The sequence below is a fragment of the Lactuca serriola genome, chromosome 1 (genome assembly GCF_051521515.1).
Source record: "Lactuca serriola cultivar US96UC23 chromosome 1, Lser_US96UC23_V15, whole genome shotgun sequence".
In the NCBI taxonomy this organism is placed as follows: Eukaryota; Viridiplantae; Streptophyta; class Magnoliopsida; order Asterales; family Asteraceae; genus Lactuca; species Lactuca serriola.
The window spans coordinates 106,208,520-106,225,887 of record NC_136408.1 but is presented as its reverse complement, the minus strand read 5'-3'; the positions used below and the strand labels follow the sequence as shown (position 1 = coordinate 106,225,887).

At 28.5% G+C, this 17,368-nt stretch overlaps 1 protein-coding gene across 1 annotated transcript; it reads right to left on the bottom strand.

Annotated features, from left to right (window-relative positions):
• Window positions 1-8,737: 8,737 nt before the first annotated feature.
• Window positions 8,738-10,504, bottom strand: LOC145059980 (uncharacterized). Its single transcript, XM_079007731.1, has 4 exons — window positions 10,061-10,504; window positions 9,961-9,967; window positions 9,070-9,738; window positions 8,738-8,982 (listed from the first exon to the last, which is right to left on the bottom strand). The coding sequence occupies exons 1-4, from the start codon at window positions 10,502-10,504 to the stop codon at window positions 8,738-8,740; spliced, it is 1,365 nt and encodes a 454-aa protein (XP_078863857.1).
• Between the last annotated feature and the right edge of the window lie 6,864 nt (window positions 10,505-17,368).

The following is a 17,368-nucleotide window of genomic DNA, read 5'->3' as shown; positions in this document are numbered from 1 at the left end:
TAAAAATTAAAAAAATTATCATAAAAATTGGGATGTTACAATTTGCGCCCAAGATTTTTGCAAGCAGAAGATGTCTTTAGCTTCGGGTTCAACTATCTCCATAGCAAACAACAAGATTTGTTATGATTGCTTCCTCCCAATTCAAATTTGCATTTCCAAGACAATAAATCTCGTTGTTTGTTATGAAGATACATGAAACCGGAGCTGAAGCCATCTTCTGCTTTGAGAAAACAAATGCACCAACATTATTTAGCCGATTTGTGAATAAGGATATTGATATAAGCGAGGGACGAGATGAGAACACATTATTAATGATTGTCCCACTTAGTATGCCGTGAGCAAAATCGGAAGAAACCTATCATAAAGACTAAATGCGTACAAAAACATTAAGGACTAAATGTATACAAACGGGAAGTTATATTAACCTATTATGTTGTTTTTTTCGGCTTAATCTGAAGTGGCTGGTTATATATACTGCTGAATGTGGATTAAAAAAAAATAAGTTAAACGGTCAAATGTAGAAAAAAAAATACAGTGACTAAATATGACAAAATAAAATATATATTACCCTGATAAATCATTGTCCATGTAACATATTGATTAACGGAATGTAAATTCAATATTCAAATTTTAAACATATTGATTTCTTTCAATAACTTCATGTAATGAAAGGAGTTTTCTGTATTTAATTAACTAATTGAATAAAATCTAAGAACCAACAACAATGATGTTCTTTTTATGCAGTCAAGACTAATATAATAATTTTTTTTTTTTTTTTGCTATGAACATAATAACTTATTAGATATAAGAATGAAAATACAAGGACTTCTTCTAGTTCACCCAGTTTTTTTTGTTATATAAAATTGAATTTAGTTTTCCTTTTAACTTATTTCAAAGAATAAAGCAAAGTGAAATTATAGCATAACGTTTGTCACATTCCACATTTCAACTTACTATAAATATCTAAAAAATAAATTGACCAAACTATGTATATAAGATAATGTTAATGTCACATTCAACCATTTTTTTTGGAATTGAGACTTACCTACCTTCAAAAATGGTAAAATATGTAATCTTTTGTTATAATGGAGTTTTGAATACGACAGCCTTTTCTTTTTCTTTTATATTTTTTATATTGAAAAAGCTTTTAAAAATCATTAGATGTGAAGTTTCTTATTAAAGTATTTTCCACCTTGCTTGAGGATACCAAAATATCGAAAGAAATGCAAAGGATAGAAGAAAAAAAAAAGAACAAGAGCTTTAGGTTTTAAAGCTGTCAAAGAGTTGAATAATGCTTTTACCAAATTAAACGAGAATAAACGAAACACACACCAAAGTTTTAAATGATTCCAATTAACTCAAAACAAAATTTTATTTATTGTTAATTGGTTGTCTTTTATAATGAAAATAGCAGTTCAACACAATGATGAAGAAATAATTATTACATATAAAAATAACCTCATACATAATTATTTAAATCTTATTTAATTGTAGAATAATGGGCGGTTCAGTATAGCACACTAGTGACACGTGCAACCCTATACATTTTCGGACGTAGTGCAAAAATTTTCGAATTTTTTTTTTCTACTATCATGCAACTCCTAACTTTCCTGTGACACATCTAATATGGAATCCTGCATCTGTTGTTGTTGTGTAGAATATAATTTCTTAACACATAAATTATTGTTCAGTATTAAGAAAAAGTGATCAGCTCTCGTATTTAAAAGGAATTTTGGATAATAAGACTTGAAAATCACCGTCAACACCTCAGTATCGGTTCGGGATACTCCTTGTATTTCTCATCTTTCTTTACCCACTTAATTTTTAATTTTAAAATAAATAAGTACAAATAAAAAACACACAAACTAATTAAAAAATTATAAAATTAATACAAAATAAAACAAAAAATTAGTTAGTTTGATACTAATCTTATTATATTTTTGTAAATGAAAACAGTATTATCATATATATATATATATATATATATATATATATATATATATATATATATATATGATACTATTCTTACTATATTTCTATAAATTCAAACAATTGTATCTAATGTGAAAATTATATATATATATATATATATATATATATATATATATATATATATATATATATATATATATATATATCAAGCTATACTATAAAGAAAATTTGCATCAAACTACTTTGAAATTTCCATGACCTTTTACTATAAAGAAACCTTTGTGTATATATATATATATATATATATATATATATATATATATATATATATATAGAGGCTTAGGTTATTCTATTCAAAGTAATTATTGTGTTATTATATGCATAAATGTGCACCAATCAAATTTTCTTATTTTAAGAAAGTGATTAATACATATTACTGAATTAAATATAATTGAAAAATATCATCTAATTTAATTACAATGGTATTTTAGTCAATTAATATACATTTAATAAAGGAAACTTGTATATTTTAAGGAATCATAGATTTTATTAATTTTAAAAATCCGATTTTACGAATTATAATTCTTTTAATTCGGACATGCTGACAGAATATGTTTATGAGTATATTAAAAAATAAAAATATTTTTGAACCATAAATAATAAAAATATTCTTGAACCTATTTCTTGATCATGACTTTAAAAACTTCTTGTAGAACAACAAATTCTTGAACACTCAATTGAAGAATAAAAACAAAAAAATACATTATTTCTTATAGAATACATATAACAATGTTAAGAATTACATTTATTGTTAAAGAATAAAACTAAAAAAACTTTCAAAACGGGAAAGAAAACATCAAAATCTAACAACGACACTAATACATTCTAAAATATTAATTTTGCTTAGAATCACTTTCAATTTTGTGGTCCGTTCTTCAAGCATTAACTTCTGTGAAAACAAAATCAAATTGTAGTTTAGATTCCAATAATGCATTAGCAAATGAAAAATAAAAAACTAAATTCCTTTGGAAAAATATGTAGACTTTTGAATTGCACCAAAACCAATAACCAAGAATTGTAGAACATGCATAAATCAGTGAGAAAATATCCATACTCAATTCCAACAAAATTAGAATTGATTATTTCATTCCAACAGAATTGGAATTCGTGATTCCATTCCAAAAGAAATGGAATCGCACCAATATCATCCATTGAATCATCTACAGAAACAAATTGATTTTTATCATATAAGAAAAAGTAAATTTGATATGAAAATAGTGTCAAATTACCTTCACTTTGTGCTTTATATATAAGAAGAAGGTCATTGACACAGCCTCTTTTACACTATACCTATTTGCAACTACAGTTACACTTATAGATCGCCATTGGCTTAAACCCTCCCCTAAACCTCTACACAAATAAAACCTTAGAAATCAAGACCGATACAATTTATGTTAAAAAAAAGTCTAATTTACATTGAATCGACTGGAATAATCAATTCACACACACACACAGATACAAGCATATACCTGAATTTTGAGTGATAAAAGAATCGGCATAGAAAACAAACAGGGAAGGTGGGAGCAGAGTGACGATGAAGCCAGGACCACCGCCGCCGATGAGAGGAAGCAAACGATGATGATTTTGAATTTGAGGAAACGCTTCCTCCACCGATTGCTGCCATTGTCGGCAGACTCCTCGCTGTGTAGAATTGTTTAACAAAAGAGGATTTTCAAGCGTATCCCGGCCTTTTTCCTCATATGCTCCTAATTACACATCTCTTCAACGAACGCCTTCTCTCTTTCTCTGGATCGAGATCCTCTAGTGTATCGACAATAGAGAAATTGATGTCTAAGAAAGGTTGTGGCGATCTTAGAGCATCGACGGTTGATAGTGATGCTCCAATGGCTAGGGGCTGTCGGATGTGCCCTTCAACCTCGGCAGTATGTTGTTGGGATCGAATACGTGGTGGTTTTAAAAAGCCGATGATGGATGGAGAAAACCTAGGTAGCTCAAGTAAATGGTTACCATAATTATAGAATATTATTTGTGGAAACTAATTATCAAATTACTTATTTACCCTTATTTATTTATTTAATTATTTATTTTTATTTTAAATTTTGATTGACAATATTTATGCATACAATAACACAATAATTACTTTGAATACCTGAACCTAGCTCTTTCTCTCTCTCTCTCTCTCTCTCTCTCTATATATATATATATATATATATATATATATATATATATATATATATATATATAGAGAGAGAGAGAGAGAGAGAGAGAGAGAGAGAATTAAGATCAAATGAAAATCACTTATTATTGTGTAAATGTATAATTGATTGTAGACCAATCATTTTAATTGAATTTTAGTAAGTTAACTAATTAAATTATTTAATTTTGGTAAAAAAAACATTTAAAATCCGAAATTTGACTAAATTTATAAAAATGTGGTTAACATTTTGAAAATGATTGCTTCAGAATGAGTTATATATAATAATAATAATAATAATAATAATAATAATAATAATAATAATAATAATAATCAGAGGGAGAGAGAGGGAGATAGAGTTAGGAAATTAGTTTAGAATCATTTTCGCGCTACCACTCCGGCGACTAATCCGTTACGTGGACGATACCGTCCTTAAACCACCACTCCTTTCCACCTTTGTTAATTTTTGTTGTTTTATTATTGCTATGGTAACTAAATTATCGTTATTCAATGTTAAATATTTTATAAAACCCATTGTATAATTGTATAATAACTTATATGGTCTTCCTTTTAACTTTGTCATATATTTTGGAAAATATAAATAATGAGTTATAAAAATAAAAAAGGATTAAAAGTTATATGGCCATAATGTTTCATAACATTTGATATTTGTTTTATTTCGAAAATTTCAATAATTACTTTTGAAGTATATAATCTTATATATTTAATTTTATAGATCAACTAATCAAAAAATTAAAAAAATCTAATACATAAATAAACATATGTATAAAATAAAATGTTACTAAATGTATGGGCCAATACGGATAAACTTTACAAAAAAAGCTAAGAAGTTGGACTTTCTATTAAAGGGTTGGAATGGTTGGAATGTCACAAAAGAAACTCTTTATGGTCCTATTTTTTTTTCCTATATATCCTACTACCCAATGAAATACTACCCAATGAAATGGAGACATGTGTAATATTTAATGCTCATTTAATGAGATTTAATGATATTTTAGGATACTAATAAAACACATGTCATTATTTAAATGGGTATGAGGATTGGTAAGATTAAAAGCTAGGAGAATATTTAATTTCTCTAATTCTAATAGTAAAAATTACATTGGAAAATTAAGGTATTGAAATAATAAAAAAAATTCAATAAAAATACCGTTAAAGATGCTCTCGGTAGTTAAATATGATGTATAATGTATAATGCTAGAGGAGTGCACCCCAATTAAGGATCAACCTCTTTAAAAAAATTAAAATAAATAATTAAAAAAAATAAGAACTCGTAAAAGTCTTATGTGAATTAACAAATGAACATATTATTTCCAGTTTCTCTTACTGGCTTTGAATTGTCCGTGACTTCATGACACATTGACAACCATCACGTATACCTAAGCTCTTAAACATCCTTAAATAATACAAATTAAAACACACATTAATGAAATTTAATATGCTTCCCTTTCTCATAAAACTGGAAAATCGGCATATGATGATGTCACATAAGTTATACTTATACGACCTTCAATGTATGCAAAATGTCGACGTAATTTGCAAAATTAATTTAATTAGTTTGGGATTTACACATTTTCAATTCTTGCTTTTATTACAAGTTAGGGGTCTAGAGGGTTGCGCCCCCTTTGAAGGTTCTAAGGGTAGCACCCTTAACACTGGTGTCGGGGGTCCTTTGAAATCATCATCCCTTAATTAAGAGGTAAAAATCAACATTTAATATTGATAGATCTTATCTTTGGTAATTAAAAGAATTCAAAAAATATAAAACCCGAGTTCATGGTCTCATCTTAGAGCCTTGATACAAACTTGTTGAAAGATTATCCTGATAATCTCGATTTCATGCAACTCAACCTTAAAATCGAAATATCATATTCAAAAAGTGATCACACGATCTTCCAAACATATAAATGATTCATATCTATTTCAAAGACATTCTTGTCCTCCTAACACCAAAATTATATAAAAAAAACAATTAGGTATTAATTTTTAAACTGACATGAAAACAAATATTTATGGCTTTCAAAAACTTATTTGATGAAGATGTCCCAAAAGTACCAGCAAACAATAAGAAAATGAGATTTTCAAAGATTCACATTGTCAATTTGACGTAAAAAAAATTGAATTTAATATCATTGGAAAGAGGTTAAAATGTTATGAATTTCTGTATTTTTTTTTTTTTGATAAAAAATAAGTTCTAAAAGTTGAAAAAAAAGATTTGTTCCTTGGTTCCTTGGTTAATTATGGTTCTCTATTGAACCTTACCCTATATATATATATATATATATATATATATATATATATATATATATATATATATATATATATATATATATATATATATATATATATATATATATATATATATATATAGGAATGTTAAAGTGAGCACAATTATAAAATCGTGAACGTGAGAACAAATTCAGCCCAGTGGTGGTGACGGTGCACTTGGTTTATATTTAGATATGAATATTACATTCTTTTGTCGCGCCGGTATGCGAAAAGGTTTTGCGGCACAAAAATATATGGTCCAAATTCATTTTGCGTTTTCTATTATGCAATTGTGTGTGTGTGTATATATATATATATATATATATATATATATATATATATATATATAAATGCTCCAATATGAATTTAGTATTACTTATATGTATATTAAATGTTATTCATACTTATAACTCATTTTTATGGAAACTTATTAAATTCGTCATTACTGTCAACAATAATATTTTTTCAGAATGAATTCATATCTAGAAAAATGAGAGTATATTCTCGTTCTTCATATTCCATACAACTTTATTTTATTTTAAGTGAGTGCGTCCTGAAACAAAGTACGAATTCATATATATAAACCTAGATGCGAATTCATTCTGAAAGAACGTTATTGTAACATTTATAACAAATTTAATTAGTTTCATAAAAAGAGAGTTATAATTATGTATATCATTTAATATACATATAGTTATTATGGAAATCATTTACTATCTATATTTATTTAATTAAATAATTATTTAATTTACTAAATTTTTATTGGTGTATTTTAGCACACAATAAATGTAAGAAATAAAATAATCTAGCCTTTTATATATATATATATATATATATATATATATATATATATATATATATATATATATATATATATATATATATATATATTCAAGTCAATTAGTTGAAAAAAATAAAACCTTTTAACTCGTTTATAGATTTTGTGCCGTGTTGACCTCATAATATGAATGCATCCCATCTTCTCCTTTCTTTATTGTTTTTATTGTTTATAATGATCATTAAGAACGAGATTATGTTTAATGTCAAATTGTTGGTAAAGTCATCTTTCTAGTTGACGTTTTCAAGCATTTTAACATGACCAAGTCAACTCAAATGGTGTTGTCTCACTTTCTCTTACCAACTCCCAAGTGGTATGTGAAAAATAATTGTTATAACGTAGTAACGTACGTTTAGAAATGAGTTTGTGGAAGAGTCAACTAAAAATAGTGGTATTTGGTAGCAAGAAAATAATTGAGACATGAGGGAGGGAGGGGAGGGGTGTAAAGTGGACATTTGTACATAACCCAATTTTATTTATTATATATTTTTATTTAAAAATAAAAAAAATTATAATAAAGATAAGAACATTTTTTTTTCTTATTTGTCTCGGACGTTTGAAAATATTTAATTATTCAGGACCGACCCTCTTTTAAAGCCTTCTCAATTATAGATATTGACCTTCCTTTCTAGACAATTTATTTAGGACGTTGGCTTGAATGTTAGGATTGCCGGAGAGGCTAGGCCGGCTAAACATCCTATCCTCGATAAATTAGGCCTAACAAGATTTTAGATAAAAGATCTAAGTGTTAATGAAATGATCAACCGGGTTATCAAGTACATGGTAAAACACATTTCATATTTTTTTGATTGAATTCATTAATATGAAACGAGATCTTTGTGGGTGTACATTTTATTTTATTTTCATTTTTTTTTGGATCTGATGGATTTTATTAAGGCCTTGCAAAATGTTAGGACCGGTTATGAGAATTCAAATACCTAGAACGAGATGGATAAAAATGCTCTTATACCTTAACGTGTAACAAATTAAATTACATAAACTAATTTTTTTTTATTAAAATGACGATAAACTTTATAGCAGTAAACATAACAAAATCATAGTTCTTTAACGAGTAATTAAATATCTTAACAACTAACCGACGATCCGTGAAGCTCTCATAACATTCTTGATTGCAAATTGGTTGATCAACTATTCGTAGTCTATACTTTCTAAGATTTTGTTCTCGATAGATATCATCGCGAAACCGCTAAGTCTTTCTTGGGTCATTGTGGAGTGTAAGTAAGATTTCACAAGCTTCAATTTCGAAAAAACCCCTTTCTGCAGATACAACTGTTACTGGAATAGTCAATAATATTCTATATGTCATGCTTGTATTTGGAAAACAATCAAGTTCTTTCGAAAAATTCAAAACATTTATAGGGTTGCTAAATTCATTGGTTTCCAATGTCTCAAATAATTTCAACTTTGTATAAAGTTCCTCGGCATCAATATCCGATCTTTCTTCAAACTTGAGTTTTTTTTTCAAGACAATGATAATACGACTTAAGATCTTTATCTTCAATTCCCCTCAAATTATGTGGAAATAAAAAACCAAATACTTTGCCATACTCTTTAAATTGTTCAAATCTTGTCTCAAGAGAAGAAATAGCTTGATTAACAATGTATAAGAAATAATTGACTCTGAAATTCTCTTTAGGTGTAAATGAAACTTCTTCGCTACTTGAACTATCATCAAACCTTTTTTTTCCTGTCAATCAAATGCTTTTGTGAAAGTATTGTACCAATACCCATTTCAATAGCAATCTCCTTAGCTTCAACAATCGCTTTTAAAAACCAGTTTCTCTATAATCCTTGAAGTACCCAATCAATTTATTTATTTCAGTAATAACATTATCAGGATGCATATCCTTTGATTGTAACTTCTTACTCACAATATTCACATGGTTTAGTACTTCATACCAAATAACAATTGATACCGAAAGTTCAAAGTCACAAAGTTCTTTTTTTGCTAGTGAAGTTGCTTCACTTGCAACTGCAACATCATTATCTTTATCTCTAACTTGAAGTAAAGCTTCTCGTACATCCATAAGTTGCAGTTTAATAGCCTTTACACTCTCAACATGGCTTTCCCAACGAGTTTGACACAATGAATTAAGTCTCCAAGCTTTAACATTATCTTTCAAAATTTCCCACCTCTTAGTAGAATTTGCAAAGATAGTATAAATGCATTGGATGAGTCCAAAAAAGTTCTTTCCTTTAACATACTTGTTAGCCATATCACATAATGTTAGATTAAGAGAATGGCAACCACAAGGAGTGTAAAATGCTCTAGGATTTATATCTAAAAATCTCTTTTGCACTCCTTGGTGTTTTCCTTTCATGTTTGCTCCATTATCATAGCATTGACCACACATATCATCAATTTCAAGACTAAGAGACTTTAACTCCTCAAGTGTAATATCAAATAGACCTTTTTCGGAGGTATCATCGACATTCCAAAAACCTAAAAAGGACTCCTCGACAGTAACACAGTTATATGATAACTACAAATACCTCACTATTATGGTCATATGTTCTTGAGCTAGCAAAGATTTTAGTTCGTTTTCAATTAAGTGGCCAAGATAATGCACATGAAGCCTATCGCTCGTGATCTGCCACACATGCTCTTTGATAACTCGGTCAAACTCTTCCAACATTTCAATGACACCTAAAAATTTTTGATTACCTTTTAACTACAATGAAAAAATAAGAAGTGAAATCAGTCATAATAATTAACAAAAAATATTTGGTGGAATTAGAACAAAAAAAATACAATTTATAGTTACCCTTTTTATACAACTTTTCATTGGATCCACAAAATGCAAATTATGTTTAGCAAGAAACTTCACTACTACAATGATTCTCAAAAGAAACTGTTTCCAGTAATCTCTTTCTTTCTTGAATTGCTTGTATTGAACTTTATCAATTATTTCGTTCAAGTTCAATATTTTATGCATATCAAACCACTTACTCCTATTTGTAAGATGATCCAATGAAATTTCATGTTCTTTAACCCTAGTGGTAATGTGGTGCCAATCTGCATAACCTTCACAATCCAATTTACCTTTCGAAATCCCTTTTCTAAATGCTTTACAATAGAAACAAAATACCCTGTCTAGCTCTTTCGAATATACTAGCCATTCTCTATCACACTTCTCCAAATTTGATAAAGTTCTTGTATATAAAGCTGCAGAAAATCGTCTACAAAATTTATCGTATGGACCATACATAATACTATTATCTCTTTTAGGACATTTCTCGACCAAAAGTTTAATCTCATCAGAATTAAGTTTTTCCCACCTTCTTGGATCATATACATCAACAAGCTCTTTAATAGGATCTTAGTCTTTTGCCTATTTTACTTCTACATGCTCTTGATCTTCAACATGCTCTTCAATGTGATTTTCAACAGGTTGTCTATGGATAAACTTATCTAGAGCACCAAACTTATCTAGAGTACCGACGTCAACCTTTCTCTTTTCTTCATCTACTTTTCTCTTTTTAAGTTTTTGATAACCGAATGGTCATTTAGAATTCATCACTATAAGCTCATTAGTTTCGACTTTCAAGTTTTCAACTTTCAACATTCAATCAATTACAATAATCATAATTTGAAAATCCGAGAATCAAATAAACTGATTTTTGATAAACAATTTTACAATAAACATAAACTAATAACTTAATTTTTGTATCTAATAATCTATTTCAGAATCATTATTCATTCATTAAACATTCTATAATCTAATTGAATCATGTTTCACAATTATTAAACTGATAATCTATTAATCATATTTCAAAATCAAACTATTAAACTGATAATCTATTATCAATGAGTCATTCAACTATTCAAGTATGCAATTGACAATTATAAGTTGATAATCCTCAATTTCTCATAAATTATAAGAATCACTTAATATAACCTATGAATCATTCAAGTTATCAAGTATGAAATTGACAATTACGTTTACTGATTTACCTGATTGACTGATTAGTAGGACTGCATGAGATAAGAAATTAACAATCACTGAATACTGATTCACTAAATATAATCGACCTTTCGAAATCAAAGTTTCACCTTGCTATCGCCCTGTTCGCTATTCACTAAGAGCCTAAGAAGAACAATTTGTTTATTTTAACGACGATATCAGGATACGAACATGACGCGGTTATGCTTCTGTTCGTCAAATTCCTTCTCTCGTACGTGAGATGACTAATGAATGATGATATTGGACAGCTTTACATTTGGATTGGGCTGAAAATTGTATATCTTACTAATTTTTTTGGGCCCCTTAAAATCATGGGCCCTATTCCAATGCCCACCTTGCACATGGTCTAAACCGGGCCTAGATGTAGACAAAAAGCATAATACACAAAAAATAACAATCCTAATATTATGCAACCGACCAACTTATTTTATCTTACAAATTTTGCTACTATTGTAACTCTGAAAATATGATTTGGAAACAATGTTATCAAAGTTTTTTGCCTTCCTTGTTTTTATTTTATTTTATTATTTTTTTGGGACAAAATTTTTATTAGAAAACTAGGAAGATGCTAGAAAAAGAGCATTACAATAAGGAAGAAGCTAAAATAGGATTATGGAGCCACGGAGTCCAAACCAACTTAGATTTTCTACACTTATTGGAAATCTAGAAAAAAAAACTCTATCAATCACATCATCAAAATAACAAATTTCCTAGGTAGAACCATGAAAGATCTAGTATGTTGAAGAATCATATTTAAGTGATATTGTTAATTAACATATAATAGTAACAGGTCACACTGACAACAACTTGATACAATTGATTATTTAGTAGAAATTGATTTTAATAAATATTGAATAAAATCTTATAATTAATTGGAAATTAATTATTTCTTGGAAAAATAATTTTCATTATGAAGTAACATTACATAATTCATATGCTATGATTTATTAAGTAATGCACAACATTTTGGACTAGATAAATTCTTTTGTCTTTTACCAAATAGTTAAATTTTATATTTTATAACTTGGTTTATAAAATATAAAATTTATCTGTTTTTTGAGAGATATGGCCGAAAATTGACTAGGATAGTCAAGACATGGCTTTCAAGTTTAATTAATCAAAAGTAATGTCTAAACCATACAAGCATGGGGGAAATGTTGATGTAATGACAAGAGAGGTTAAATGGTTAAGAACTTGTGTGTAAAAGAACCACTTTATGAGGCTTTCATTTGTGTGTCTTTCTTATATGCAAAAATTGTAAGTGCTCTTGCACTTCACATTCTCCCTCACTTTTGGTTCATCACTTGAATACTACTTCCTTTCTTTTGCTCTCTTGAAGTTCATATTGGTTATGAATTTCAAGCTTAAGAGTTAAGATTTTATGGACTAACATCTACATCAAGTTGAGTTCTTATTGGTGTCTCAAAAGTTCTACATTCTCCATCGACTTCCAAGCCTCCCAAGAGGACCCAAACAATTACGAAAGGTTGTTATTTCTTCATCTTCTTCTTTTGTTGGTGATTTAATCTTTCTACAACTTGCAAGATGATCCTTGGTGGGTATAATTTGTTATGTTATTTTCGAAAAATTGAAGTCTTTTATTTGCCATTTTACTAGTTTATGAAACTAATTTTTAAATAAAACCCAACAATTGGTATCAGACTCAAACTTAATATTGTATATTATCGTTAAAATTGATCTGTGTCAAAATATAAAATCAGATTATATATTTGAACCTTAAATGTGACTTTTTGGAAAATCGATATCATGATTAATTGGATGCATGTAATTATCATGATATCATATGTTTTTAAAACTAGAATTATAAAACATATAAAAGACCATTTCAAACCTCAAATCTATGCAATCATTTTGAAGAGCACCCACATATCTCTTGTATGCACTAGTGGGATAAAGGATACCTAACCGCTTAGTGTTATCATTTGATGGCCAGGGTATATTTGCGATTTCTATAACCAAGTTATAGGCCGATTACACAAGTTTTTCAAATTGAATGATTTGATCATAAACCTTTTGTGATAAAGGATACCTAAACAAAAGAAATCTGAGGCATAGATGGGATCAAACATGTCTAATTAAATTTGTTATTAGCCTTCCCATAAATATAGGAATTATATAGTAAGATATAAATGATAATCGATATCTACTGGGTTAGATTGAAATGGATGGGATAAAGGATACCTAACCATTCATTTATTTTGCAACTTGGATAATTAATGTTTTTGGAAACTAAAAGGGTATTAATGAACATGAGATGAAACCCATGTATAATGTGGAATCTCTCATTGATGAGCTTTTATTGATGGTTTATGGAAAATCCATCAACTACCAAGATGTTATGCCAAGTCTCGAATCTACTAAATGATAGAGTTATGAACATGAGATGTAATCCATGCATAATAATCAAGTATGGTCTTCATTAAACTTCCTCCCAATGGCAAGGTTAAAAGGAGTAAGTGATTCTTCTAGAAAGAATACATTAGATGGATAACTATATATATATATATATATATATATATATATATATAAAGCAAGACTAGTATTAACTACGCACTCTGACTATGTTCAAACCTTTTTTACAAGTAGTTATGATTAGATTAATAAGGATATTATTTACTATAAATTCATATTCTTAATATGAGATATAGCAAATAGATTTCAAGAAAGACCGCTTTTCTTAACAGATATCTACTAGAAGATATCTATATAGATTAGCCAGGAGGTTTTCTTAATCTATGTTATCCTAGGAAAATGTGTAAAGCTTGAGTTCCACTTGTGGATATAAATCAAACATGTTAAGGTTGTAATCATCATTTCAATATATAAAACCACAATGTATGCTTTTATATCAAAATGAAAAGAACATGTGTGTTTACTAAGAACTAGTGGGAGCATTGTGGCATTCCTAATATTGAATGAATGAGACATACGTAATCATGAGAAATTACATTCTGACCATGTTAGGACTTTTCATGTTAAATTGGCATGTGTTTTTAAATTAAAGATTGAGGAAATACAAGATACATTCTTGGAATGTAGAATCTATAGAGATAGATTAAATGAATGTTAAAAGTTTTATATCTTTATGCATATACTGACAAGATCTTGAAAGAGATCAGGATAGAAGATTCATTTGGAGGAATCTTGGCATTGTCACATGGCACTAAGTTTGAGCCAGCTTCAAAAAGGACCTAGCTCATAGGTTTAATCTAGCTGAAATAATTTATTTTATATTTGCTTGGCAAATGGATCCATCATTTATGCCATATTATGCATAAGATCTAGTATATCATCATGTTGTAACCATATCATAAGATACAAAGTGAATACATGGTTAAGTCATCAGATGACTATAGGAACATTCTAAGAGTACTTTAGAAGAACTAAGAGAATGTATATTAGATAATTGGTTTAGAATAAAATTTTCATGTATTGAGCTACTTAAGATTTTTATTTCTAAACATATATATATATATATATATATATATATATATATATATGTGTGTGTGTGTGTGTGAATTATATTTGGATCATGAATTTATTGTGGGATGAAGAGTAAGCTTAGTTGGAATGAGGTCCAAGCAAAACATAATAACACAACCTACTACAAAATCAGAATATACTACTTTAGAAGTTAAAATCAAATATGATTGGATGAATAAGTTCATTGAAAAGCTATGTTGATTTATGCCATTCAAGAATCACATAGAAATCTTTGTGACTTCGAGAGTATACTTAATCTAGCTAAGAGACTCTATGTAATGAAAGAAAACTAATCATATTCTCCATGATATTTAACTATACCTAGAATAAAATCAAATATGGATATGATAGTATTCGCATGATTGATACAAATTAAGTTTAGTCGAACCCATTAATAAAGTCCTTCTTTTGAGCTACATATGAATGATCACACTTCAGTTGCAAGACTTTATTATTCTAGAAATGAGATTTTGATTTGGATTTAATATTTAGATATTAGAACATTATGACAACAACTATTATATAATGTTTTGATATACTGGGATATGATCATAACATCAATACTTGCTGTGTTCTATATTAACTAGTTTAATCCCTGAATAATAAAATTATTCACAAAGTTCATAGTCGATTATAATTGTGGGTGCAATTATAAAGTAAGAGTAATATGAACTGGATTGGTTGAATTTCACAAGATGAAATTAGGCAATGGGTTGTAACCATGTTGCATAGGTACTTATCAGAGAATTAGTATTGAACTGACCCGCATCAAGATCATCCCATGGATCATTATCATGAGTGATACTTGATTAAAAGGTACTATCTTTGTATCCTTAACACATGAGGTGCATAGTGGGACTTAAGTGTTGGGAGTGTTGTGCTTTGATATGGTCTAATGTCGATCCTAAACCAAACACTTATAAATTCCATTTTCAGCTATAGTGTGAACTGTGCAAGAGGCTTATGTAGTCAAGATGAGATTTGTTCCTCTTATGTGTTGAGAGTTAGACATCAAGGCGCCTTACCAAATATTGAACACAAAATGATATTGATCGCGGTTTGTATCTCATGTTTAACATGATGTCTATGAAAAAGGGATAACTGATGAACTTACCTTATGCATCAATTGTAGCTTTGAGCTTTTTGGGAATTGGGTATTGATAGAATGGAAAAAAATTCATATGTTGTCAGGAAAAGTGAATTGCTGGTAAACGTTCACCATTGTCTATATCAATATAATATGACTCTTGCACAAGTGGAAATTGAAAGATCTAGAATGCTCAAGAATCATATTAAAGTGATATTATAGTGATATTGCTAATTCACATATAATACTAATGGATCTCATAACAACAACATGATACAACTGATTATTTATTAGAATTTGATTTTAATAAATATTTAGTAAAATCTTATAATTAATTGAGAATTAATTATTTCTTGTGAAAAAAACCTCGTTAGCGAGTAACATTACATAATTCATATGGTATGATTTATTAATTCATGTACAACATTTTGGACTAGATAAATTCTTTTGTCTTTTACCAAAAAGTTAAAGTTTATATTATATAAATTTTGTTTATAAATTATATAACTTATCTATTTTTTTTAGATATGGCCGAAAATTGACTAGGATAGTCAAGGCAAGTTTAAATAATCAAAAGTAATGTCTAAACCATACAAGCATGGGGGATATGTTGGTCTAGTGACAAGAGAGTTTAAATGGTTAAGAACTTGTGTGTAAAAGAACCACTTTATGAGGCTTTCATTTTTGTGTCTCTCTTATATTTTTTCCTGTGTAAAAGAACCATTTTAAGAGGCTTTCATTTATGTGTCTCTCTTATATGCAAATACCGTAAGTGCTCTTGCACTTCACATTCTATCTCTCACTTTTGGTTCATCAGTTGAAGATTACTTCCTTTCTTTTTCTCTCTTGAAGTTCATATTGGTTATGAACTTCAAGCTTAAGAGTTAAGAGTTTATGGACTAGCATCTACATCAAGTTGAGTTCTTGTTGGTATCTCAAATTTTCTACATTCTCCATCAACTTCCAAGCCTCCAAAAGGACCCAAACAACTACAAAGGTTGTTATTTATTTATCTTTTTCTTTGGTTGGTGATTTAATATTTCTACAACTTGCAAGATAATCCTTGGTAGGTATAATTTGTTATGTTATTTTAAAAAAATTGAATTTTTTAATTTTTCATTTTACTAGTTTATGAAACTAATTTTGAAATAAAACCGAACAAACCGTCTCAAAAATAATGGAATTACGGAAATTCCAAAGGCACCAATACGAAACACACAACACTGCCTTAAAAGCCGACCTTTTACCACTCGTCATCCTAACTGTATCCAGCCAAGACATCAAAAAATCAATGGAGGAAAAGTTAGGAATACATAAACCCCACCAAACAACAATACGGGTCCAAAGCCTAATGAGCTTACCACAACCTGTAAAAAGACAATCAACAGTCTCAACTGAATGACAACAAACTGGGAGAATTACGTCTGAGAGAATCTGTCTCTAACCAAACCAACATACTCTCCCTAACTGACACCTACCTATGCATATCAAGCGTACAAATCCGACGAAATCTCAGA